The sequence below is a fragment of the Rhinopithecus bieti genome, unplaced genomic scaffold, assembly GCF_001698545.2.
Source record: "Rhinopithecus bieti isolate Rb0 unplaced genomic scaffold, ASM169854v2 scaffold_7884, whole genome shotgun sequence".
NCBI lineage: Eukaryota > Metazoa > Chordata > Mammalia > Primates > Cercopithecidae > Rhinopithecus > Rhinopithecus bieti.
The window spans coordinates 502,004-528,909 of record NW_016806331.1 but is presented as its reverse complement, the minus strand read 5'-3'; the positions used below and the strand labels follow the sequence as shown (position 1 = coordinate 528,909).

The 26,906-nt window shown below is 46.8% G+C and overlaps 1 protein-coding gene across 1 annotated transcript in view; it reads right to left on the bottom strand.

Moving 5' to 3' along the window:
- Positions 1–91: 91 nt before the first annotated feature.
- The window catches only part of ASB1 (ankyrin repeat and SOCS box containing 1), a 27,147-nt gene continuing 332 nt past the window's right edge, over positions 92–26,906 (bottom strand). The window contains exons 2-6 of the mRNA XM_017875564.1: positions 26,842–26,906; positions 20,211–20,352; positions 17,912–18,214; positions 7,525–7,910; positions 92–5,854 (exon numbers count right to left, since the gene is read on the bottom strand). Of these exons, the coding sequence (XP_017731053.1) occupies positions 5,727–5,854; positions 7,525–7,910; positions 17,912–18,214; positions 20,211–20,352; positions 26,842–26,890 (1,008 nt within the window). The 5' untranslated portion in view covers positions 26,891–26,906 and the 3' untranslated portion in view covers positions 92–5,726. The remainder of the gene's footprint in view (positions 5,855–7,524; positions 7,911–17,911; positions 18,215–20,210; positions 20,353–26,841) is intronic.

The window sequence follows — 26,906 nt, the reverse complement described above, 5'->3', positions numbered from 1 at the left end:
TGCTCGTGATAAAAAGCCTTCTTTGCAGGAGAGTAGGAGAGATGGCAGAGGCTCCGGGACAAGGAATGAAGAGGCAGAACACACAAGGAACCGCTGACAGACGGATGCATGTCTTTATTTAGTTCGCTCATTCCAGGTTCATCCCGAATCTTCACATCTCACCCTCCCACCGTCAAAACAGGTCCCATGTAACAACAGGAGGCCAAAAGCAACAGGCTTGCCCACAGTCCCCATCACCCCCCGCCCCACGGAACACTATGGGGACAATGGCACCTTACTTGAAAGCCACGGGTTTCAAACACTTTTAGGGGCACAACTCTCTTCAAACTGGAAACCATGAGCCACTAAATAAAACAGGCTGTCAGGGAGTTTCAAACTGGGCAACATTTGGGGTACGTCCCTGGAGCCCCAAGCTCCCTCAGAGCAGGTGAAAATTCCTGCTTCAGAGTCCTTCTTTCTATCCAATCACTTGAAACGTTCCATAGAAAGAAGAAAGAAAAAAAACTCCCTTCTTCTTGAAATGTGCACACCAAGATTTCACACGACCAACACTTCCACCTGTTGAAATAAACAGTCCACAACATTAAGGCATTTGAGGGCAATTAGAGGGAAATACAGCATTTATTAAAGTTACAATAGCATATCAAAAATGTCCATTATGCTTTTGAAGGCTCTTAACTAGGCACAAGGGCAGAAACAGTCATGATCCCGGCCACTGCAGGCAAACACGTGTTGATTACCAAAGCAGAAAGGGAGACAGAGGGCTGGTGGTGAGCATTCTCTTCAGCAGGTCCCCAGGCACCAGGCCCCCTCCAAGTCATGCCTCACATGCCCAACAGCAAAGAGAAGCAGTGGGAGCTGTGCAGACACCACAAGGCAGGGCAGGGCACTGCCGGCTACATTACAGCAGCAACTGTATGCACAAAACAGCTTCTTCATAAACACCATTCTCAAACTGGATTTATGCACATTCATACACTACCTAGTATATCTAAGAGATCTTGAAATCAAAGCAACATAAAAAAGAGAGCCCCGCCTGCATTCCAGGCACTGAGCAGTGACATGTCAAGGCAACAGAGGCCCCTCTCCTGCCCCCATTCACTCCTCCATCCCACTGTCTGCTGAGAATTTCTAGTATTTATTCCACACATCACTGTGTACTTCAAAATCCGCACATTCCTCTCCGTGGGATTCTCCTGGAATGTGAATCCCACCACCGTGCATCATGTACGCATCTAAACTACTTCATTCCACACTGAGAGACTCGGGTTTGGAGCGGGAGGAGGCAAGTGAGGCGTAAATGAGAAAGGAGGTCATATGGCCTAAACAGATACTTCCAGGAGTCCAATCCCAGCTGGCAGGGATCCAAGCCCCTGGAGGCCAGGCCTGCTTGCCGAGTAGAGACAGCCAGGTGAGGAGGCAGAAGCTGTAGCCCCAGAGCCAGAAGACCCACACTAGTGTCATCACCAACATACAGGGGAGCCACAGGCTCCCAGAGTCCAGGTCAAGGGGCAGTCCTCACCGAGAAGGCACACCAGCTTCCTGTGAGTGTGTCCCATGGAGCCAGGGGTGGCTAGAGGCCCATCACCATGGGTGTTTGCACTTCCTAAAACTGCACACAGCGATCTCCAAACTCGTTCTTCGTCGGCAGCAGTGGAAATGCTGCAGTGCTGTCCGCCAGTGTACAGGCTGTTCAAGGACCCAAGAGGAATTTCTCACCAATACGTAAACATGCACCACAGCTAGACTGCGGTTCCCTGACTTTGGGATTTCAGAGACAGGTGAACTGAAGAAGAAATTCTGGGGCTGACAAACAGCAACCAACATTTTGTTTTGCAACCAAGAGCATTTCAAAAAGCAAAAATATTGCCCTCTACTTTTACCTTCATTACATAAAAGGACATTTTATCATCCAAATAAGGAAGAAAATAACCTCAAAACAAAAAACAATCCTTTAAGTTGAACAAATGTGACTTCATCAATTATTTACCATGCTGTTCTCATACATCTCACCTGCATAGAGCACTCTGTCCCCTGTGCTATGCTGTGGGCCACAAGGACTCTGGCCCATTGGGGCCCACAGTCCAGCCCGGATCTCCTAGGTCGCAGGCGCATCCAGCCCTGTCATCACCTCAAATGTGTTTCCACTAAGAAGAGGGACAAATCACCAGGACAGTGGTTTACATGCACATGGGGATTGCTTGCGTAACACACTGCTTCCCATATGACCCCATAAAACCCTGCCGGAAAGGCACAGCAGGAAGCCTTGTCCCTGTCTAAAGTGGAGCCGCCTCTGTTAACAGGGACTTGGCCAAGGCCACAGGGATGGCAGCGAAGCACAGGCCAAGCGTCTCTCAGACAGACTCTCCCTTAGCTCAGTTCTGTGTCTGCTGTATCTTCCTCTCTTTCTCTCAAGAGCTTTTCATTTGAAAAATCAATTCATGGAAAAGGAAAAGAAAACTTACTTAAAACAATTGTTCCTTCTCTTTAAAATTACCTGTTTAACAAGTACATTTTAACTAAGTTTTCAAATGCCAAAAGAAAACACAAAAAACAAGCATTGTGGCCTTAAACACTTTTCTGGAACAAGGCAGAATATAAATAAATAAATAAATATATAAATAATGCGAGTGATACAAAGAGTCACAGAATGTGGGTGATATTGATGGGTTTATCTAAAACCCCTCACCCGAGACTCCAAAGCTGAATTCTCAGAGGTATCAACGTTGTCCCCACTCCACCACGGCCCAGCCCAGCCCATCGGTTGACAGCAGCCAAGGTCCAGGGCCCAGGACTCTGTTCCACGGCCAGCAGCTGCCCTGGCAGTGGTGATGGTCAGATGCTCCTGGGATGCAACCTGGGGAAACCTTCAGACTCCTTTCCCCTGGTCTGTCGAGCCCCTCTCCTGGGGAGGACTCTGGGCCAGTCAGGCAGCAGCCTCACTGAGATGGGACTTGGGTGCCCCAGGGCTCAGGAAGGTGATTTCCTAAAGTGTTTAGGTGGAAAGTGCTACTCTTTCCTATTCTGTATCCTGTCCTTGCCAACAGAAGAAAAAGGGAGCTTTAGTGAAGGGAGTGTCACTAAAACCAGGAGGAATGACCTTAGCTACCCACCCTGTTTTCAGATTCATATTTGGCAGCTTTGAAACAAGACACCGAACCTCCGATTATCTGGATTCTGAAAAAATTGGCAAAGTCCGGCTTGAACAACAAGGAAGTTGAACATGTCCTCTGCAAATGAAAAGCTGAGACCCTAGACACCTGCAGGCCAGCCAGGCCAGGCCACAGGCCAGGGAAGGGCTGCGAGAGGCCCCCTCCTCCAGCTTTCTCTCCCCAGACACATCATTCCCTGGCCGGGTCTGAGTGAGGTTCCTCTGCAAGGATTCAGTCCATTCCTCCTAGAGAGACCAGGGGCAGTGACCTCGTCCCTCCGAAACAGACACTGGGCTGTGCAAAGGAATGTGACGCCCACGCTACCACACCTGGGTCCTTGCCTCTGTGCAGCCTGAAGGTCACACCAGCGCACTCATGCATGGGACTCCCATGAGGCAGCATTCCCAGGTGCCACTTCCCAAAAGTTCCAAGAACTGAGCCACCTCCTGCACCGGGCAGGGCTGGGGAGGCCTCATCCTTAACAGGCCCCTGCAGGAAGCACTCAGTAGAGCAGACAGAGCATGTCATGTGTCTAAAACACGGCTCACCTCGAGAAAAGTCACCCTCCTCTCCTACCCTGAGCCCAAAGGGTGGCAGGAAAAAGAGACTCGAGGTGGGAGGAGCTAAATACTAAGCCAGTAAAAAGCCAGAGTGCAGGGAGCTAACAAGCCTCCCTGAAAGCCCCTATCAGCCTACCAGGGTGATGAGCCACTGCCTATGCCCTCCAGTGACAAGGCCCAGTCCACTGTGGTGGCTCCAACTTCCATATCATCATCCTTAACTCCCTACAGCTCCTGCCCCGGCCACAGCCCAATTTCTGTCCTAGTCCCACTTTGGGTGCCACAGAGAACATGCCCACTCCCTCTCCCAGGCTGAAGCCCCCGCAGCACCTGGCCCCGGCTGTCCTGGCCCTCCCCTGCCACTCACCTGCGGATCCTCTCCTATCTGGGGAAGACCCTCCTGGCTTCAGCAGGACCCAATCCCACGCTCCCCTCGGGAACAGCACACAGCCCACATTTACACAACCATCGCAGCTTCTAACAGTGTCACCGCAGCTGAGGAAACACCTCCATTTACCCCTCTGAATCCCCTGAGGACTGTTCTTCCCTTCGGAACTGCATCTGCACACACACGGGTCAGCGGGGGTGACCCACAGAGCCCATTTGTGACACAGGGGGCCGGGGTCTAGAATTCTATCCTCAGGCTGTAGAACGCAGTATTGGCCAGACACTGCCTGCCTGCGAAAAGACGCAGCGATGCTACTAAGTAAATAAAACAATATCGTTGTTCAATTTTTACAAATTGGAATTCTCTTATTATAGAAAATCTAAACACAGATTTGAAATCTGCTCCTTCCTAAATATATCTGAAGTCTAGAATCATCATGGATCCATACAATGGTCCTCATGGGCTTCAAATGATGAAATGTGATTCACTGGAAACAGCAGCAACCTGGGAGGGCTCTGAGGCTGCAGCCACCAGCCTACCTGCCAGTGACCCTCACACCTGGCTGTGCAGCCCTGGGTGAGGGGAAGCCCCACCCACGCAGCCAAAGCTATCAGCAATGATAACCCAGGCCATCTCTCTCCGGGGAAAGACCTCTGACCTCACTGCTATCCCCTTGCATGGATTCTAGAAGCAGCTACCAAGACAAAAGAGCAATCAACCAACCGCCAGATGTTTTGTCCACTGGACAGCATGCACCTGGAGGCTCAGAACCACCCAGAGGACTTGCTGCATTTTTCACTTTCTGGTATGTGTGGGGGATAGAAGACAGCGCCTCGGGCATTTCCTCACCTGTTAGAACTGGCAGTGAATGCTGTTGGAACGGTCCTTGGTCCCAAGGAAGGCAGTCATTACCTGGGGAGTTTGGGGTGGGCCTCCTAAAATCAATCACTGGAAGCTCCCTAAGGTGAAGTGGCAGAAAAATCATGACACCTGATGAGAGGCACAGAAGGTATCGGAACAGGTGCTGTGCAGCCAGGAAACCACCCTTGAATGAAGACAATCGCTAGGAGACCTCCACCACAAAGACAGAATACTGAAGTGGCAAGGAAGGGGCGTGTATGACAAGAGCATGTGTTACCCCAGGAGCGGGGAAAAAAACCAGCAAGTTCACGTCTGCATTTCTGTCCTCTATTTTGCTTACAAAACTCCCTTTTCATTGAGATACTAGAAGGCTTTAATCGAACAATCAAATTGAGAAGTAGAAAAATAAAGAGAAGCACAGTTCCAGAAGTGCTAGGAGTCCTCCCTACAGGGAAATTTGTAGGCCTCCAACCTCAGTCCCTACATGTACACATTCCATGGCCCGTTACATTAATATGCAACTGAAAATCCAGAAAAGAGAATTTGGGAAAAACAATAATAACTTTTGTATGAGCCTCTCAGCTGACAATGACCCAAGGACTGTTCGGCGGCCCAGGCACCTGAGGAGCAATGACAGTCCACGACGACATCTTCAGTAGCCACAGCCATCAGGATACCACCAGCAGCACAGCACTCAGGGCTCGGTGTCCACCTCCTCTGCAGATCACCTTCTCCCTTGCTGGAATCAACCGCAGCACTCGAAGTCTACTCATGAAGTAGAAACTTCTTTATGGGGTCTGGCAGAGGCAGCGAAGGAATCAGATGAAGCCGGTTTTTGCCAAGAGCTCTTCTCACAGCCACACGGCACAGACACAGCAAGGTTCTGGGAACACCTGGAGGCCGTGGGAAGAAAGAGAGGGATAAAGGAAGGTTCATTCTATCCTAGCTCTAGAGAGCAAAGGCAGCCAGGACTGGTAGCCAGAAGTGCACAAATGCTCACTACCAACTTCAAAATGCTCAGCGAAACACACAGTGATGGCTTTTCCTGATGGATGAGGAGAGCAGGCCCCAGGGAGGAAGGTCTCATTATCTGCTCCTTCTGTTGGTGGAAGGAGCCAAACCTCTCCAGCCTCATTAACTCGGGGCATCTGCTCCCTGGGTCACAACTCAACCATGTTTAATGCACTAGAGAAAGAAATCAGAGTGGACCACTGAAGGAAGGCCCCAGCAGGTGCAGGCCGCTGACGCTCAGCCTCTGTCAGCCTCTGTCAGCCTCTTCCCTTAGTCAATCCCTGAAGCTCCACCAGAGCCTGGGGAACACAGGCCAAGCAGTGCTTGAGGGGCACAGGCTGACGACTTTGCCCCCAACGAAAAGAGCACAGCCAAGTTCTGTCTCAATTAGCGAGGAAGCTGAGGAGTGGAATGGTCATAAATGCAAGCTGCTTTTTCTATCAGTATAGTTCCCAGCTGACCACTGATTAACTATTTGCAGGAAGGCTACACAGGAGCATGCTTTAATGAACTGGTTTAGGGAAATCCAGTAACAAAAACACAATGAATTTCAAGTCCTTTGAGAGGCACGGAGAAGGAAGAGGTTATCAACTTGGATGTCTCAAGACCCAGACTGGGAGCGGTGGGAGGGGCTGACACGCGGGCAGGAGGTCAAAGACGACACATGAGGTCAATGTCTGAATCCCAGAGAGAGCCTCGGACAACAAGACCTAGCTACGGATCGATTCCAATCTCTCGTGTGATTAATGCACTAATCTCTAACAAAATCTTTGTTCATAAATACGCAGACTAGGAACTTCATTGTAACAAAACTTAGGCTTATCACACAGTCCTAAGTAGCGAAACTTCAGTGGAACTGAAAGGAGAGTGATGAACCCTAGAAAGCCCCGCTTGCAATTTGTTTTAAGGGCTCACTTAAAAACCAGCATAAAAGAAGTCACTGTCTATAAGAATCTGGGGCCACAAATCAGAGCAAAAGGATAAAGAGAATATAATTTTAGACTAGGGCAGTGGCTCATGCCTGTAATCCCAGCACTTTGGGAGGCTGAGGTAGGCAGATTACTTGAGCCCAGGAGTTCAACACAAGCCTGGGCAACACAGCAAAACATCATCTCTACGAAAAATACAAATACTAGCTGGGCATGGTGTGCACCTACAGTCCCAGCTACTTGGGAGGCTGAGGTGGGAGGATCGCGTGAGCCCAGGAGGTCATGGTTACATGATTGTGATTGCGCCACTGTACTCCAGCCTGGGTGACAGAGCAAGACCCTGTCTCAAAAAAAAAAAAAAAAAAAGAGCGAGAGAGAGCAGCATAATTCAAGGAGTTCTGACAATACACATGTACTTTTAGAGATTCCCTGATACCAGTTCTTGGTATTCAGGAATTTAAAAAGAGAAGATCAATCTGAACAACCATCTGGAAAACTGCGAGTGCTAACTGAAGATTCTGGCCAAGTGCTCAGTTGGAGGTTTTTGTTTTTTGTTTATTGCTACATCTTGATTCATTCAATCAACCCAGCCCACAAGTCAGAGCTGAACTCAAGCCACTTACTTCTGGCCTCTTTAAAGACCTGTAAGGCCTCAGGGTCCACCTTTCTTCTTCCTCTCGACTCTGGGCCCAACGATTCCCACTTCACTAGATTCAGGTTGGCTCCAAACTCCACCAGCAGGCTCACGAAGGCTGCCTCACAGCCGTGACGCAGAACAGCATCCATGACGCACCCAGGGGAGCCCCTGTAGAATCCCTGCGTGTTGACAGGACCATTGCAGTTGAAGTCGGGGTTCGCTCCTGCCAGGAGGAGCAGTCGGAAGCACTGGAGGTTGTGGTAGGCTGCGCTGATGTACAAGGGGCAGACCACCAAGGAAGTGAGCCGCCGGGAGAATCGGGGCTGGACGTCAGGAGTCAGGTGGTGGTTGACGTCAACATCAGCCCCATACCTGCAGGGAAGAAAGGGAAAGTCAGACCGTGCAGGGGACTGACCACAGCCCACAGATCCCACAGATCCCACAGCCACCCTGAGCAGAAGGCCTTGATTCAGCGACACCAGCTGCTACAGGAGACTCCACAGATCAGAGAGCTTCATTACATCCTGCAAGGTGAGGCAGCAGGAAAGAACTTGGAATCCCCAGACATACAAAAATTCCTAAGGGAAGTCCTTCAAACCTTTAAAGGTCCAATAATCCCAAGGCTATTTAAACTATTTCAGAGCAAAGAAAAAGAAGAGAAACTTACAAATTCATGTGATGAAATTGGCACAAAAACCCCAAAACCGGACAATGGCCAAAGCATAAGAAAAACTCCCAGCTAATTTCATTTATGAGTGTCAACTTTTAAATCTTCCATAAAATTTTAGCCGAAAAGCATTCTTAAGAATATTAAGAAAGAAACATACCTTGACCTCATGGGAATTATCCCAAGAATGCACAGGTAGCTCCAATATTAGAAACTGTATTAATATAATCCATTGTAAAATGAGGCTAAGGGGAAAATCTTCTGATTATCTCTGCAGATGCAGAAGAAAAAAAAAAAAAGAAGGTGGGCATATGACAAAACTCAAGAGCTATGCATGTTTAAAAATGCTCAATAAAACAGAAAGTGATGGCTTTTCTTTAACATGATAAAACATACTCCCTCAGGCCAGAAGTCAGCACCTCATTTAACAGGGAAAGGCTTGAAGCACTCTGGCTAAAGCTGGAGCAAGACAGTATCCTGCTTTCCAGCCTCCTATGGAACACTGGTGTTAAAGGTACCCCGTGCAATCAGGCAAGAGAAAGAAATTAAATGCATAAAACTGGAAAATAAGAGGTAAAAATTTCCTATTTTCAGAAGATACCATGTGTCTGAAAAGCCCTAAATAATATGAAAAACAATTAACAAGCAATGAGAGAAATGACTGAAGTAGCAGGTTATCAAACCAACAGCCTTCATATAAAAAGTAGAAGGGAAAATTCCATTTATGATAGCAAAATAAATTTTACAATGACATATCTAAGCATAAACTTAACAATCAATGTCCAAAATCTGCATAAGGAAAATGATAGACTACTACTTAAAGTCAACAAAACCAGACCTAAGAGAACGGAAAGACGTAGCACAGCACTGATTCAGACTCAACATTAAGAAGATAATTCTTCCTAAATTTATTTTACAAATGAAAATGTCATTACTAGAACTAAGTAAGTTGATTACAAATGTAAAAAATAAAAGTAGCATCCCTGAAGCTACATTAGTTGATTTATAAAGTTCATCTGTAAGATCAAAGAAGATGAAAAAGTCAAGCAATAAAGGGGTAGGGGTGGGCGGTAGCCACACCATAAGTGAAGTTTATTATAAAGGCTAAAAATAAAACTGTGGTATTGGTACGTGTTGCGGGAAGTCAGGGACCCCAAACGGAGAGACCAGCTGAAGCCGCAGCAGAAGAACATAAATTGTGAAGATTTCATGGACATTTATGAGTTCCCCAAATTAATACTTTTATAATTTCTTACGCCTGCCTTTACTGCAATCTCTGAATATAAATTGTGAAGATTTCATGGACACTTATCACTTCCCCAATCAATACCCTTGTGATCTCCTATGCCTGTCTTTAATCTCTTAATCCCGTCATCTTCTGAGGAGGATGAATGTCACCTCAGGACCGTGTGATGATTGCGTTAACTGTACAAATTGTTTGTAGAGCATGTGTGTTTGAACAATATGAAATCTGGGCACCCTGAAAAAAGGAACAGGATAACAGCAATGTTCAGGGAATAAGGGAGATGGCCTTGGACTCCGACTGCCTGTGAGCCGGAGGGAACAGTGCCATATTTCTCTTCTTTCAGAAGCAAATAGGAGAAATATCACTGAATTCTTTTTCTCAGCAAGGAACATCCCTGAGAAAGAGAATGCACCCTGAGGGTAGGTCTATGAACAGCCCTCTTGGAGGCATCCGCCTTTTACGGTTGAAGCCGAAGGGATGAAATAAGCCCCGGTCTCCTGTAGCGCTCCCAGGCTTATTAGGAGGAGGAAATTCCCGCCTAATAAATTGTGGTCAGACAGGTTGTCTGCTCTCAAACCCCGTCTCATAATAAGATGTTATCAATGACAATGCCTGCCAAAACTTCATTAGCAATTTTAATTTCGCCCCATCCTGTGGTCTTGTGATCTCGCCCTGCCTTCATTTGCTTTGTGATATTTTATTACCTTGTGAAGTGTGTGATCTCTGTGACCCACACCCCATTCATGCACTCCCTCCCCTTTTGAAAATCGCTCATAAAAACTTGCTGGTTTTACGGCTCGGGGAGCATCACGGAACCTGCTGACATGTGATGTCTCCCCCAGACACCCAGCTTTAAAATTTCTTTCTCGTTCTCTCTCCCTTTACTTCTCAAACCAGTCGAGATGCTTAGGAAATAGAAAAGAACCCACGTTAACCATCAGGGGCAGGCTCCCCTGATAAGTATGTGAACAAAATGGCAGAATGATGGAACTTTAAGAAAATCTCAAAACGGGCCAAATTGCATATAGAAATTTGATATATGATAAAGGCAGCATCTCAAATGAGGGAGAGTGTAGATGTTTTACTGTTTTTTGGGGTAACTGGACATCCATATGGAAAAAGGTAAAAATATATCCATTCACCATAGCATATACCAGAATAAATTCCAAACTGACCATAACTTAAAATGTAAAATATGAAACCATGTAAAAACTAGAAAAAAAAACTCCAAGTAAAATTTGCGTAATTCTGACACAAAATCCACAAAGAAAATGCTTTTAACATGAAAATTTTTAAAAGAAAAACTCTTGCATAGCATAAGAATGACAAAACAACATAAGCAAAAGTAAACCAAGCAATGAAAAACTGGGGTAAAACGTTACAAAGGGGTTAAAACCCTTAACATATAAAGAGCTTCTAAAAGAAAAAGATCAATAGCCCTATAGAAAAATTAGAGATGGGGTTGGGCGTGGTGGCTCACACCTGTAATCACAGCACTTTGGGAGGCCAAGGCAGGCGGATCATCTGAGGTCAAGAGTTCAAGACCAGCCTGGCCAACATGACGAAACCCCATCTCTACTAAAAATACAAAAATTAGCCAGGCATGGGTGTGCCTGTAATCCCAGCCACTTAGGAGGCTGAGGCAGGAGAACTGCTTCAACCCGGGAGGCAGAGATTGCAGTGAGTTGAGATGGTGCCATTGCACTCCAGCCTGGGCCACAGAGCAAGACTTCATCTCAAAAATAAATAAATAAAAATAAAAATAAAAAAAATTAGAGAGATGGACAGCTACAAATGGCTCTTAGCCACATGAAAAGACATTCAGCCTCACTAGGAACAGAAATGCAAACTAAAACTATTCTGAGATATCACTTCTCACCTATCAGATTGGGAAAAATCCAAAAATTTATTGACCAGGCTTTTAGGAAACAGGAAATCTCATTCATTGTTTGAGCAACGGAAAGTGAACGTTCCTCCCGTGGGGGGGGGAATCTGTCAATCGCTAGTAAAATTACATATGCATTTACCCTTTGACCCATCAATCACACTTCTTGGGATCTACTTCCAAAATACATCTGCAAAACTATGAAAAGATGTATGCACAAGGCAATTCATTAAAGCACTATCCATAACAGCTGGAGACAGTATACCATCCATGTGTCCACTAACGGGACTGGCTGAATGAACCTGCAGCTCATCTGCACTATGCACCCCTGTACAGCTCTGAAAAGGAGGAGGGTCGCTGTACACTGCTCCGGAACGGCCTCCGAGCACAGGAAGAGGGAAAGGAAGCAGCACAGTGAAAGTGTACAGTCCACTACTGTTTCTATGGGGGAGGAGGTTGCAGTGTGCTTATGGTAAACCATGGAACTTTTTAAATGCCTATCTACTAGGGAGGGAGAGAACAGGATCACGGAGACAAGGATACAAGCTAGATTTCCAAAAATTTATACCATGGCCAAGCGTGGTATCTCATGCCTGCAATCCCAACGCTTTGGGAGGCCAAGGTAGACAGATCACTTGAGGCCAGGAGTTCGAGACCAGCTTGGTCAACATGGCAAAACCCAGTCTCTACTAAAAATACAAAAAAGAAAAAAGAAAAAGAGCTGAGCGTCATACATACACCTGTAGTCCCAGCTACTTGGGAGGCTAAGGCATGAGAATCACTTGAACCCAGGAGGCAGAGGCTGCAGAGAGCCAAGATTGTGCCACTGCACTACAGCCTGGGAAACAGAGCGAGACTGTCTCAAAAAAAAAATTATACCTTGTTTTACAATTTGACTTTGGAACCACGTAAATTTTTTATGTTGTAAAACAAAATTAAGTAAAAAGTAATCCTTAAAAACTGAAAGCAGTAGGATGTGGTGGCTCATGTCTGTAATCCCAGCACTTTGGGAGGCCGAAGCAGGCAGATCACTGGAGATCAGGAGTTCGAGACCAGCCTGACCAACATGGCAAAACCCTGTCTCTACTAAAAATACAAAAATTAGCTGAGCATGGTGGCGGGCACCTGTAATCTCAGCTACTCAGGAGGCTGAGGCAGGAGAATCACTTGAACCTGGGGGGTAAAGGTTGCAGTGAGCCGAGATCATGCCACTACTCTAGCCTGGGTGACAGAGCAAGACTCTGTCTCAAAAAAAAAAAAAAAAAAAAAAACTGAAAGCAAAAAGAAACACATGAACTCAATCAGGTATCCAGCTGGCGCCATGATGTGCTGCCCACTAGGACATCTTTCTTTTCAGGTACACTAAACATCCAGACTCCCATGATTAGCACAGACCACTCCCAGCATCAGGTTCACCTGGAAGGCCCCAGGCCAGGATGCACAGCTTGCCGGCAGGGCAGCGTCACACAGCTCTTCACATGGGCATGCACACAGCCATGAGTGAGGTGACCCCTAGGCTGCCCCTCCTGATCCCCACTGACAGCCCGATGGGAGGAAACAAAATTCACATAGGGCAGGTGCAGGAGCCGTCTGACGTAGAAGCCTCACTCTCCACCAAAGCCAATCTCTAAACGACTCCATCTACTTTACTTGCCCTTGTCACTGTACTCAGAGATGACCAAATATGTGGCTCTCTATCAGACATTTAGGGTTCTTCCAGGCCAAGTGCAAACTCCCATTTTTACTCTAAACAGGGATCAGTCAATGAGGGGGCCCTGGCTCAGAGTCAGAGTTCTGACAAGGTAAGAAGGCCACCTGGCATGAGAGGTGAGAGTCCAAACAGGGCAGGAGCCATGTATGGGAAGGGGCAGCAAGACGAGGCTGGCCGGTGCCACACACGGACAACAAAGGCAATGTGTGGAGGGCAGGGAACCGGGTTTCTCACTGGTGAAAGGAGAATAATCAATGCGGAAAGGAAGAAAACTAGGATGAATCTTGTGGTGTGAGCCTGGATTAAGGGAGCCAGGTGAACTCCCATCAGTGTATAATAAAGATATATAAACAGAAATGTGGAATGTACATACAACCTTAGCTTGGTCCAACAGGAGGGCGTGAAAACAGTGATACCCCAAAAGCAACAGGCACTTCCAGTGTCCAAAGGCAGGTTCCACACACCATTCTTCACTAAAAGAAACCAGGACTCCTTGGAGAAATAACTTATTCCAGGACTGCGGCAGTCAAAGCGCAAGATGAGCCAAGAACATCTTTTACAGGAGAAAGCAAGGAGCTGCTCACAGAACGATTCAAGACATGTCAAAAGGACAGAGATGGCTTGAAACAGCTGTCAGTAGCCAAACTGAGACAATATGAGTATCAAAATAAGTAACAATAATAACTCATTGGACAAATCAGAAACTATGGTCTACACTAACAAATAAATAAATGAACAAATTAAAAATCTGAGATGAACAGGACACATACACGGTTGTAAGCGCCCCTCCACAAAATACTACTTACAGAGGAAAAGGAATAGCTTTACGGTAGCAAAACACAGCAGGCACCACCTTAATCAAATAACGGAAGTGAGTATCGGCAGTAATGGGCACACGGAGATCACACGCAGCCTGATAGGATGGGAATGTGAATCTCACTTCGAGATTCCTGACCAAAACGCACGACGTGACTCTAATCTGAATCAACGTTAGAGTCGGCACCTGTTTTCTTGAGCTTTCATCAGCCCACACGGTCCCGCAATGTCTCACAAGATTTGTCACCACCAAAGTATATCATTTGTAATAGGAAAGGGCAATATGTGGGGAGCAGCGATGACGGGGCCAGAACACACAGGGTGCAGGGAGGACAGAACAGCGTCACCTTCCGTGCTGCAATCACAGCGCTCGCCAACAGGTAAGGCCAGCAACCACACTTTCTAACCATCTCACACCATCCTAAGTGTCCAGAGAAACGTTCCCCTGGAACCAAAACTGCTGCTTTCAGGCAGCACAGGCCTGAGGACGAGCACATGGACCAACACACTCACATGACAATGAACTTCCTCTACAAACACAAACACCACCCACTCGCCAAGACATTCTAGGAGTGACAGGGGAAGCATTCTAAAGCACACAGAGCCAATGAGAAATTGATACTTTACTTCATACATGCAACCAATTAAGCAAAGGAAAACTAGATCTCAAGCAGTGATGGTTTTTTCCTCCTTATTCTTCGGGAAAATCTTCCAAAACGTTTGTAGTTTTGGGCAATATGACAATCTGGTATTAGCTGAGCTATGGGAAAGATAGCCCTTCATCCACTCATAAAAATATCCTGGATGAGATCCAGTTAATTTTAATCCTGAATATTTTCCAAATTCCTCTATTGCTTTTAATATCACTGGCAAGGAACCACTGGAAGAACTCAATAAATCAATATAACTTTTGCACATACAGAAATACCACTCTGTACCTTTTTTCTAAAATATGAGCAATACATATCAAGGGAATTTACAAATAACAGAATGGAGGTGACTTACAGAGGGACAGAAAATTACAACAGTGAAAGATGAGAGCCCTAAGGGGACTGGCACAGGGAAGGCAGAAGCTAAGTTATTTCCAGATAACATCACTGTTGAGTAACTTAACCACATCACTCTACTTTCCAAGTCAATTATCTTGGAATTTAGAACATAGAAAACTTTTTAATAGAATAATACATGTTCTTGGTACCACCTTGTAAAAGTAATGTCCTGTGCTCCGGTGAGGGAGTAAGATGTCTCAGTAACATTTTCGCAAGAAGGGCATCTGGGGCCAGGCGCGGTGGCTCACGCCTGGAATCCCAGCACTTTGAAGAGGCCGAGGTAGGGGGATCACGAGGTCAGGAGATCGAGACCATCCTGGCTAACATGGTGAAACCCCGTCTCTACTAAAAATACAAAAAAGTAGCCGGGCGTGGTGGCAGGTGCCTGTAGTCCCAGCTACTGGGGAGGCAGAGGCAGGAGAATGGCATGAACCCAGGAGGCGGAGCTTGCAGTGAGCCAAGATCGTGCCACGGCACTCCAGCCTGGGCAACAGAGCAAAACTCCATCTCAAACAAAGAAAAAAAAAAGAAGGGCATCTGTATATGTACTTCTCGGGTAGCCTGCAGGTAACTCAAAGCAGTTGTGCATCATGAATTGACTGAAATACCCAAAGGGATTTCTGGAACCAACATGGAATTTCACTGATTGATCCTACTCAAAAACATTTCCAAATTAATAGCTTGCATTCTCCAAGGTGCAAAGACATGGGACTGAGGTAACTTAGATAATCAGGTTAGAAATCCTTAAAAAGAGGGAAAAAGCCTCACAGCTTTATCACCCTCTAACATAACAACCTTACCACTCTCATTTCTTTATCCTCCCAAAAGCCAATTGTGTAGCTATTTAATTTATAAAACCCTTCAACAGGAAAAACACATTCTCAGTACCTAATTTAAAGACCATGTTCTGTGCTGGGTAAAGGGAATCCCAGGTCCCTGCATCAGAGCCACCCTGGCTGCAGCGTGTAACAACAGAACCCTTACCTAATCCTTTTCAATATGGAAAAATTTCCCTGAGAACCAGCTACCTAAACTGCACCCTGTCCAAACACAAAGCAATTTGGTCTCCAGAGTAAGACAGGGAAAAAAGCATCTTTGCTGGAAAGAAGTCACTAGAAACATGAAAATAAAACAATCTGGTTCAAACAAAAAAAAAAAAGGTAACCATTAGTATGATTAAAATAAGACCGTAGGCCAGGTGCGGTGGCTCACGCCTGTAATCCCAGCACTTTGGAAGGCCGAGGCGGGTGGATCACGAGGTCAGAAGATCGAGACCATCCTGGCTAACACAGTGAAACCCCATCTCTACCAAAAATACAAAAACTAGCTGGCAATGGTGGCGGGCACCTATAGTCCCAGCTACTCAGGAGGCTGAGGCAGGAGAACTGCTTGAACCCAGGAGGCAGAGGTATGCAGTGAGCCAAGATCGGGCCACTGCACTCCAGACTGGGCAAAAGAGCAAGACTGTTTCAAAAAAATAAAATAAATTAAGACTGTAAACCAAATACAATGGAAGGGGAAAGCAAAAAAAAACACATATGAAGAAAAGATACCAAATGGAAATAGTTACAAAACAGAAAGATAACAGAAACAAACCCGAACATCAGCTATAGCAATAATGTGAACTGTATTAAAAAACAAAACTTGGCCGGGTGCAGTGGCTCACGCCTGTAATCCCACCACTTTGGGAGGCCGAGGCGGGCTGATCACGAGGTCAGGAGATAGAGGCCATCCTGGCTAACACAATGAAACCACATCTCTACTAGAAATACAAAAAAAGAAATTAGCCGGGTGTGGTGGCGGCACCTGTAGTCCCAGCTACTGGGAAGGCTGAGGAAGGAGAATGGCGGGAACCCGGGAGGCGGAGCTTGCCATGAACTGAGATCGCGCCACTGCACTCCAGCCTGGGCGACAGAGAGAGACTCTGTCTCAACAACAACAACAACAAAAAACTCCTGGACAAATAGTTCCACACAAGCACAAATAGAACTTCTGACACTCCCTAGGATTAAAACTAAATATTACATAATGTCATGTAAATGGGCCTTCAATAAAATTAATAGTACTCTTGTTTCGATAGAGCATAATACCTAAGCAGGAACTTTTATGAGCTCAATTAGCATCAAAATTTTCAAAGCAAAACCTATTCAAAGTACAAGGGGAAAAAATGGCAAAATCACAAATGTGATGAGAGACTAACAGACTTCTTTAAATTTCTGGCAGATCCAATGACAAAAATGTTAAAAAAAAAAAAAAAAAAAAGAGAGCGAGCAAGCTAACCTAACAAAGTGTAATATGTAAATAAAACACCCATGGTCATGTACCCGTTTCAAGCATTCACAACAATGTAGTCTGACATTAAAAAATAATAATGTCAGCACTGTGGTGCACAGCTGTAGTGTCAGCTACTAAGGAGGCTAAGGAAGGAGGATCACTTGAGCCCAGGAGTTTGAGGCTGCAGTGAGCTATGATCACCCCACAGCACTCAAGCCTAGGCAACAGAGTAAGACCCCATCTCAAAAACTAAACAATAATAATAATAATCTTTTTAATTCAAAGAATCCCCAACATGAAAACTATCTTAGCATAATACAATAAAAAGTGTTATTAAAACCTTATCTTCCATAACTCTAAGAACAAAGAGGAAATCAACTTCAATTAGAGCTATTTAAATAATAAGGAAAAAGCTCAGACAGGATGGTCAAAACGATAGTAAAAGGTAAAACGTTGCAAGTTTGCATTCTTAATCAAGAAAAAATGAATAAGCAATCAACTCAAAAGGGAAGAAAACAAAAAATCAGAAAAAGATAAAAGTAGATATAAAGGAACAGGTAAGCAGAGAGACAAAGAGAACTGATAAAGTCAAGAGGCAGCTCTTCAGAAGGCCAGCAAAACAGGCGAGTCATCTAAAGAGCCGAATTCTAAAGACAGAAAAACTGCAAATACAGAGAAGAAAAATGAAGTGGCTGCAGGAGCCAGGCAAGCTCCGCAGTACTGACCTGATAAGGGCCTTCAGGATGTCGGCCCGGCCCACGCGAGAGGCGTGGTAGACGGGGGTGCTGCGATGGTGCCGGCTTCCGTTGGGGTCCGCGCCAGCTTCAAGAAGGATCTGGGTACTCTCTAGGTGCCCGTTCACCACAGCCACATACAGGGCCGTCTGTCCTTTTACGTCCACCAGATCCACCTCGGCCCCCTTCCGGATGAGGAAGTCCACACAGTTCCCATGGCCTGCAGTGGCCGCGATTCGCAACGGTGTGCAGGGGAGCCAGCCACAGCACCAGACAGACTTCTCATTGATGCGGCTGCAGGAGGAACACAAGGGGGCTCATGAGAGGCAGCCGCAGGACAGGGACGGGCTGCACTGCCCCCCTCACCCTGGCAGCATGGACACAGTCCCCCTCTGGTTAATAATACCTCCACCGGGGCTCTGCCTTCTGAAACGCTCTCACACATTTCCCCTATGGGACCTGGGCATGGCAGGGCAGGCATTACGAGCCCCATTCCAGGGACAGGAAACTCAAGGCACCAGCAGAATGATCAGCACCAAAACTAAGATCTCTAGTTCTTTATTTCCCGACTGCTGTCCGAAGTGCCTTCCTCTACAAAGGTGGGAAGGGTCTGCCTGGGAGGCAGTGCCGAATGAACAGGAGTCTGGGTAAGAGCCCCTAGGCTGCTCTTCCCCAGTTACCATTTGTGAAGGCTTGAGACTGGGCCTCTCTCTGGGCCTCAGCATCCTCACCAGGACTAGCTGACTATGTAGGCCCCCAAACTCTAACACTGCACAAATCATGGCCTGAAGGAATCACTAAGGTGGCACGGGGGCTACACCCCTGGCCAAGAGCAGCAGAGGAACCTGTCCACACTCAGCTCTCGGCAGATGTCACAATTAGACTGCAAATGCCTGCCCCACCCACCGACCCAGCAAGGCAGCGACCGCAACAGGTTCACAGCGAGCTCCCAGTGTCACTGAGAACAAAGCTCAGGGGCCCAGAGCACCAAACCAGGGCCCAGGAACATGCAGCGGAAGCAGCTCCCAAGCCAGCCCTCAGGGCTCCTCCGCCAGCTGTGTGTAGGCTCTGACTGCCCAGGAAGTCGAGGAACACTCCAGTAACTCATCACCGAAGAAAACAGCAATGGGAAAATGTAAAGAACCAGAGATGCCCTGAGCCTCAGTAAAAGGAGGCGAAACAGTGCTGGGAAATGCAATGTGGAAAGACTTGGACTGAGACCTCACCGAACTCTATTTCATTCTGCTACATCTGCAAGTTGAATTAAGGTTTTCTTTGGGCTTGAGTTATCCACTTTACATATCTGTGCGTAATCCATCTGTCTTCCTATGACAGTCCTTTCTGGAATTTTTCTTTTAAATACTGATATCTGTTCTGATTAAATACTGCTAAGGCACTAGAAGGAAATGAAGAAATACATTCCTGTACTGTTAGAAATCCTTTTCTTGGGAACTATGCAAAGAAAAGTTGTGGCGTTAGTCTCGGCACAAACATGCAGGCACTGCTTCCATCACTGCACTGGCATGTGGGTCCTGAAGGGAAAGCGGAAACACAACAGCAGCATGGCTAGTTCCTGGCTGCCACTGAGTTTAAGCTGTAGCTGGGACTCCCGACCTTAGACCCACAGAACAATCAGAGAACACTCCAGAGAGCAGGCAGACTCTGCTCTCCCAGGCAGCCTGAGCAGGGAGAGGGAGGGGCAGGCGTCACCTGCCGCGAAGGAAGGGCTGGAGACGTTTTGTGGGGACAGGCAGAGTTTGGCAAGGCCAGGGAAGGGAACCACTGATGAGGGGAACAGTAAGGAGAAGGCTGATGAGGTAAAGGGCCTAAGGCTGAGGCCCAGGTCCCGGGGGCAAATGACTGAGGGCCTGAGAAGCTGGAGGAAAGGGCACCAGGAAAGCTGGTGAAGCAGGGTGATCGCACAGAAGCGCCTGCAATCGAGAGCCACAAGAGACCCAAGATGGGGCAGGGCCACCACTGAAGAGGGAAACAGTGGTACCTTCAGGAGTGACATCAGGAGGCTGAGGCCCACAGAAGGCCAGAAGTTGCCAGAAGACACTAAGGTCAATGACAGAGCAGGACCTGAACTCATGGCTCCCTGCCCACACTGTCTGGCTGTCTCCTACAACTCTGCCCATGCTGCCTGATTCTCCTTTATCCCCGTCCTCTAAAACTGGAACACATCCCTCCCAACATCAGGGTCTGCATCTGCACAGGGACTATGGGGCCCAGCTTCATGCAGACCTGCAGGGCCCAAGTACCCGGACCAGCCCCGGGGCAGGCCACTCACCTCCGGTAGCTCTCCTCTTGCAACAGGCTCCTGAGGGTCTGGAGGTCCCCGACGTAGGCTGCATCATGGAGCCTCGTGTCCTCACAGTGCTCCAGTGGGTGATCACAAAACTGCTCCCTCAGCCACTCCTTCAGATTACGACCTGCACTGAAGAGAGGGGCTCCTGTTAGCTCGGGGAGGCCCTGCCAAGATGAACCAAAAGCAGGTGCCATCTGCAGCAAGCCTTCCCTCTCCCAGCTGCAGGGCACCTTCAAATGCTCAAGAAATAAATGACAAGCTGGGCATGGTGGCATGTCTATAATCCCAGCTACTCAGGAGGCTGAGGCAGGAGGATCACTTGAGGCCAGGAGTTCAAGACCAGCCTGGGCAACACAGCAAGACCCTGTCTGTAAAAACAAAATAAATAAACCACAGAAAATGGTAGAAACTTTATTAAACTAGCACACTCCTGACACCAACCCTGACAAAAATATTTTTAAAAGTTGATGGGGCCCAGGAACTATAACCCAAACCTACTGAAGAATAAAGAAGCAAGATCCTAAAGAAAATATCAGCAGATTGAATCAATATTGTGTCAAAGAATCTACTGATAAGCCAAACCTGAAGAATGCAGATGCAAGATTCTAAAGAAAATATCAGCAGATTGAGCCAGGCAAGGTGGCTCATGCCTGTAATCCCAGAACTTTGAGAGGCCAAGGCAGGCAGATCACGAGGTCAAAAGATCAAGACCATCCTGGCCAACATGGTAAAACCCCGTCTCTACTAAAAATACAAAAAATTAGCTGGGTGTGGTGCCGCACGCCTGTAGTCCCAGCTACTCGGAAGGCTGAGGCAGGAGAATTCCTTGAACCCAGAGTCAGACGTTGCAGTGAGCCAAGATCGCGCCACTGCACTCCAGAGCCTAGTGACAGAGCAAGAGTCCATCTCAAAAAAAAAAAGAAAGAGAATATTAGCAGATTGAATCAATATTGTATCAAAGAATCTACTGAATAAGCCAAACCTACTGAAGAATACAGAAGCAAGATCCTAAATATCAGCAGACTGAATCAATATTGTATCAAAGAATCTAGCAAATATCTTAATACTGGGAAACTATGAAGGAGAACCATAGTCATCTCCTTCACTACAAAAAAGACATACGGCAAAATCCAAGAGCTGAGCAAATGCTGCTATCTGCTACAAGGGTGACTCCCTACCATGCTGCCCTGGGCAACGGCCACAGCGAGGCCTGCCTAAGAAACTCCTCAGACAGGTACACTTGACCATAGAGAAATCCCACCTCAATAAAAACAAAGGTTAAAAATACATGTACGTAAATACAAATCCAGCCCATTTAACGAAGACTATAAAACTCAAAGACAGCACAAAAGAACAGAATAAGCAGAAAAAAACAGCAAGTACTTGGATTAAAAGATTCAGTATTTAAGGAATTTTAAATAAAGTGTAACCCATTTCTTTGGTGTTTTGTTATCAGATGTCGCAAAAAAATTCCAAAGTTTATTTGAATATATAAGGGAGAAGAACTTTTTTGGTGTAGTAAGTGTACAGAGAAAAGACCTACCCTACCAGTTAACAGAACGCTCACCAGAATAAAAAAGATAAATCAAACCATCAGCTGCCCAGAAAGACCTCAGTATAAACAACTTAATACCGGCAGCCTTCATTTCACTGCATTTCACTTTATCAAGCTTCACAGGTAATTGTGTTTTACAAACTGAAGGTCTGTGGTAACCCTGTGCTGAGCAAGTCTTTTGGTGCCATTTGTCCAACAGGCTGTGTCCATTTTGTATCTTCTGGGTCACAATCTGGTAATTCTTGCAATATTTCAAACGTTTTCATGATTATTTTATCTGTTTATGGTGATGAGTGATTTGTGATGTTACTATTGTAATTGTTTTGGGGTGCCACAAACTGTGCCATATGAGGCAATTAACTTAATCCATCAACGTGGTCTGTGTTCTGACTGCTCCACCAACCAGCTGCTCCCTCTCTCCCCTCAGGCCTCCCTGTTCCCCAGACACAATATTGAAATTAGGCTAATTAATAACCCTACAACGGCTTCTGAGTGTTCAAGTTAAAGAAAACAGTCACACATCTCTCACTTTAAAATTAAAAGTTGGAAATGTTTAATCTTAATGAGAAAGGCATGTGGAAAGCTGAGAAAGGTTCAAAGACAGGCTTCTTGTGCCAAACAATCAAGTTGTGAATGCAAAGGAAAAAGAGCTTGAGGGAAATTAAAAGTGCTACCCCTGTGAAGACACAATTGATAAGAAAGCAAAACAGCCATATTGCTGATATAGAGGAAGTCTGAGTGGTCTGGAGATACAATCAAACCAGCCACAACATTCCCTTAGACCAAAGCCTAATCCAGAGCAAGGCCCTAACTCTCTCCAATTCTATGAAGCCTGAGAGAACTGAGGAAGGTGCAGAAGCAAAGTCTGAAGGTAGCAGAGGTTGGTTCACGAGGTTTAAAGAAGCCATCTCCACCACACAAAAGTTCAAAGTGAAGCAGCAAGTGCTGATGTGGATGCTTCAGCAAGTTATCCAGAAGACATGGCTAAGATAATTGATGAAGGTGGCTACTTGGTGTTTTTTCTGCTTATTCTGTTCTTTTGTGTTGTCTGAGTTTTACAGTCTTCAAAAACAACAGATTTTCAATGTAAAAGATGCCATCTAGGACTTTCATAGCTAGAGAGGAGAAGTCAATGCCTAGCATCAAACCTTTAAAGGACAAGCTGACTCTCGTTAGGGGCTAATGCAGCTGGTGACTTTAAGTGGAAGCCAATGCTCATTCACCATTCCAAAACTCCTTCTGCCTGTGCACTATAAATGGATCAACAAAGCCCAGGTGGCAGCACATCTGTTCACAGCATGATTTAGTGAATATTTTCAGCCCACTGTTGAGACCTACTGCTCAGAAGATTCCTTTCAAAATAGTACTGCTTGCTGACAATAGGCCTGGTCACCCAAGAGCTCTCATTGAGATGTACAAGACTCATGCTGTTTTCATGCCTGCGAACACAGCCATTCCGCGGCCAAAGGATCAAGGAGTCATTCTGACCTTCATGTGTTATCATCATTTAATACATTTTGTCAGGCTATTGCTGCCATAGGTAGTGGTTCCTTGGATGGATCTGGGCAAAAATGAACTGAAAGCCTTCTGGAAAGGATTCACCAATCCAGATGTCATTTAGAACATTTGTAATTCATGGGAGGTCAAAATATCAACAGGAGTTTGAATAGATTCCAACCCACATGGATGACTTTGAAAGGCTCAAGACTTCAGTGGAGGAAGTAACTGCAGATGTGGTGGAAATCACAAGAGAACTAGAATTACAGCCTGAAGATGTGACTAAACTGCTGCAATCTCATGATCAAACTTGAACGGATGAGCAAGGAAAGCAGTTTCTTGAGATGAAATCCACTCCTGGTAAAGATGCTGTGAACACTGTCATAATGACAACAAAGGATTTAGAAGGCCACATACACTTCGTTGATAAAGCAGCAGCGGGGTTAGAGAAGACTGACTCCAATTTTGAAAGAAGCGCTACTGTGGGTAAAATGCCATCAAACAACATCTCATGCTACAAAGAAATTTCATGAAAGGAAGAGTCAGTCAACATGGCAAACTTCATTGTCATCTAAGAACCACCACAGCCCCAGTAAGTCAGGAGCCATCAATACTGGAGAAAACCCTCCACCAGCAAAAGATTGTGTCTCACTGAGAGCTCAGATGATGGTTAGCATTTTCAGCAATATTTTAAATTAAAATGTGTACATTTTCAGACATAATGGTATTATTGCACTTTTTTTTGTTTTGTTTTTTTGAGATAGAGTCTCACTCTGTGGCCCAGGCTGGAGTACAGCAGCAGATCTCAGGTCACTGCAAGCTCCGCCTCCCGGGTTCATGCCATTCTCCTGCCTCAGCCTCCTGAGTAGCTGGGACTACAGGCGCCCGCCACCACACCCGGGTAATTTTTTTTGTGTGTATTTTTAGTAGAGACGCGGTTTCACCGTGTTAGCCAGGATGGTCTCGATCTCCTGACCTTGTGATCTGCCCACCTCAGCCTCACAAAGTGCTGGGATTACAGCGTGAGCCACCGTGCACAGTCTATTACACTCTTAATAGACCATATTATCACCATGTAAACATAACTTATATATGCACCGGGAAACCAAAAATTTCATGTGATTTGGTTTATTGCAGTGTTCACTTTATTACAGTGTTCTGGAACTGAACACACAGTATCTCCAAGGTATGCCTGAATGTGATAAACTGGCATCACAATCAGCGAGAATGGAAGAGTATCCAACAAATGGCATCTGTACAATTAGATACTTATTAGGAAATAATTGAGTTATTCAACTCACATCATAACCCAAAATAAATTCCTGAAGATTCAAGAGTTTTGTAAAAATAGTTATACAGATTCGTGTGTAAGTAAAGAGCAAAAACTCAGACTGCTTGGATTCAAGTCCCTGCTCTGCCATGCAGTCCTAGTGTGAGACCAGACAGGCAGGTATAAAGCACCCCCTCCATAAGGGGGCTCTTTCCAGATGCTGACATTGTTTTTTATATTAAAATTAAATCTCTTTTGAGTACTACTGTACATGAGACTCAACCACAGGTACAATGGGGGTGATGAGTAAGTGTCCGTGCTCTCCAGGGTTTGACAGTCCATTGAGTTGCTCATGCTGATCCCCTACCAAGACCAGCCGCAGATCAACAAGCAGGCATGAACAGCTCTTTAAGCCACCATCCCAATCTTCCTTCAGTAATTATCCTCCCCTGTAATTACTCCACAGTTGCAGTTACTATAGGGTGAAAAAGTTCAAAGTCGGAGTGGGAAAGATTCCGGTGTAGGACAACACCCAACAGGTAAATGGCGGCCACAGGACTTTTGCTGAGCCCTCTTCTGGGCCCCCTCTCCTGGCCTCTGTGCTATCCATTCCTGGCCCTGCTCAAAGTAGACTCAATCTTTCCCCAGCTCCAGATTCAAAAGCAACTTCAAGTTTGTGTTTTGCTGATCAGCTACTCCAAGGACAACATAACTGCCCCAGGATAGCACTTAAGCTTCAACTGAAAATCGGTTGCCCCTCTACCCCAGCCCTGAAACACACTGCATAACAAAACAGCAGTGCATGAGGATATAAAAAGGAGCCCTCAGCCGAGTGTGGTGGCTGCCGCCTATAATCCCAGCACTTTGGGAGGCAGAGGAGGGCGGATCACCTGAGGTCTAGAGTTCGAGATCAGCCCAGCCAACATGGTGAAACCCTGTCTCTACTAAAATACAAAAATTAGCCAGGCATGATAGCCAGCACCTGTAATCCCAGCTACTAGGGAGGCTGAGCAGGAGAATCGCTTGAACCCGGGAGGCGGAGGCTGCAGTGAGCTGAGATCACCCCACTGCACTCCAGCCTGGGCAACAAGAGCGAAACTCCATCTTAAAAAAAAGGAGCCCTGTGCAGCTGACAAAGCCCGTGTTTCTTCCCCAGGACCCCTCTTTATACTGGGAAGTAGCTGTTAGTCCTCTTTTTCCCACGAACACCTATCATTCCGTCTTTCACTCTCACAAGAGATGACATCCTAGACCCTAAGGTCCTGGCTGTCTCTGAAGTCAAAGTCAATGCCAACCAAAGCCCAGGATGGTAGATGCTATGTCTGGCTTGTTCTGGTCACTGCAGTATTCTCCGCTGGGTCTAGCCAACAGCAGGTCTTCAATACAAGTCTGTTAAATGATTGGAAGGAGGTGGGGAGGGAAGGATGGATGGAAAAGCCTATCTGCACCAGTCTCCAAGTCAATCTTTTGAGATTTTTAAGAAATTTATTGGTTTATCACTAAGAAGCAGAGGGACCCCTCCAAAGACAAATATAGGTATGTAAAAAAAGCCCAGAGCACATGAAACTATTGGCGCGAATGGCAAGCTCAGAAAACCTGCAAGAAGGAACTCCCACCACACCACCGGGAAAGGGGAACCTGTCCTGACCGCTTCCTTCACATCTGCATGGTAGGGACACTTCAAGGTGGAGACTCTTAAGTAGGACAGTTATTTCGGAAGGTGGGTGTGAGCCTCTCTGTCTGCCTCCTTTGCTGGTGGGCCAAAGGCCCCTGGACATGCTGTGTCACTGACGAGCTCGCTGGAGACGGCATCCCCGTCGTCCCTGGTCTGTGCCTGTGGGAGGTGGGAAGGCTGCTCCGCTGTACCACCAGACACGCCGTGGGCGACAGAATGGTGAAAAGGTGCCTGCCCTCCCTACGGCTACCCTCTGGCTGGCTTTCCTGATCCGTGCGCTCAGAGATGGAAGGTGGCCCACTCCTACTCTTGCGGTTGGGTCATGTCAAATCCGTATCGGCTAACGGGAGGGAAGTTACGAGCAAGTTCCACCGGAAAGAAAATCTAGCGCGGGGACGGCACTCGAGGCCGAGGAGCGGGCAGCGCGTCCGTGGTGGGGTCGCCCAGCACTGCGAGCCGCGCTTACCGTGACCCCCGGCCCGCGGGGCGCGGCTCCCTGGCTCCCCCGTGGACCCGGCCAGGACGGGACCAGGACGCAGGGCCTCGGTAGGTACGCCGGAGCCAGCCCTCCGCCATCCCCACAAGCCCCGCGGCCCAGCGGCCGCGCGCACGTTACCTGCGGAGCCCGGCCCTGCCCGCCCGTCTGGGCTGCCGCCCTCCGCCATGGGTGCTTCGGCCTCC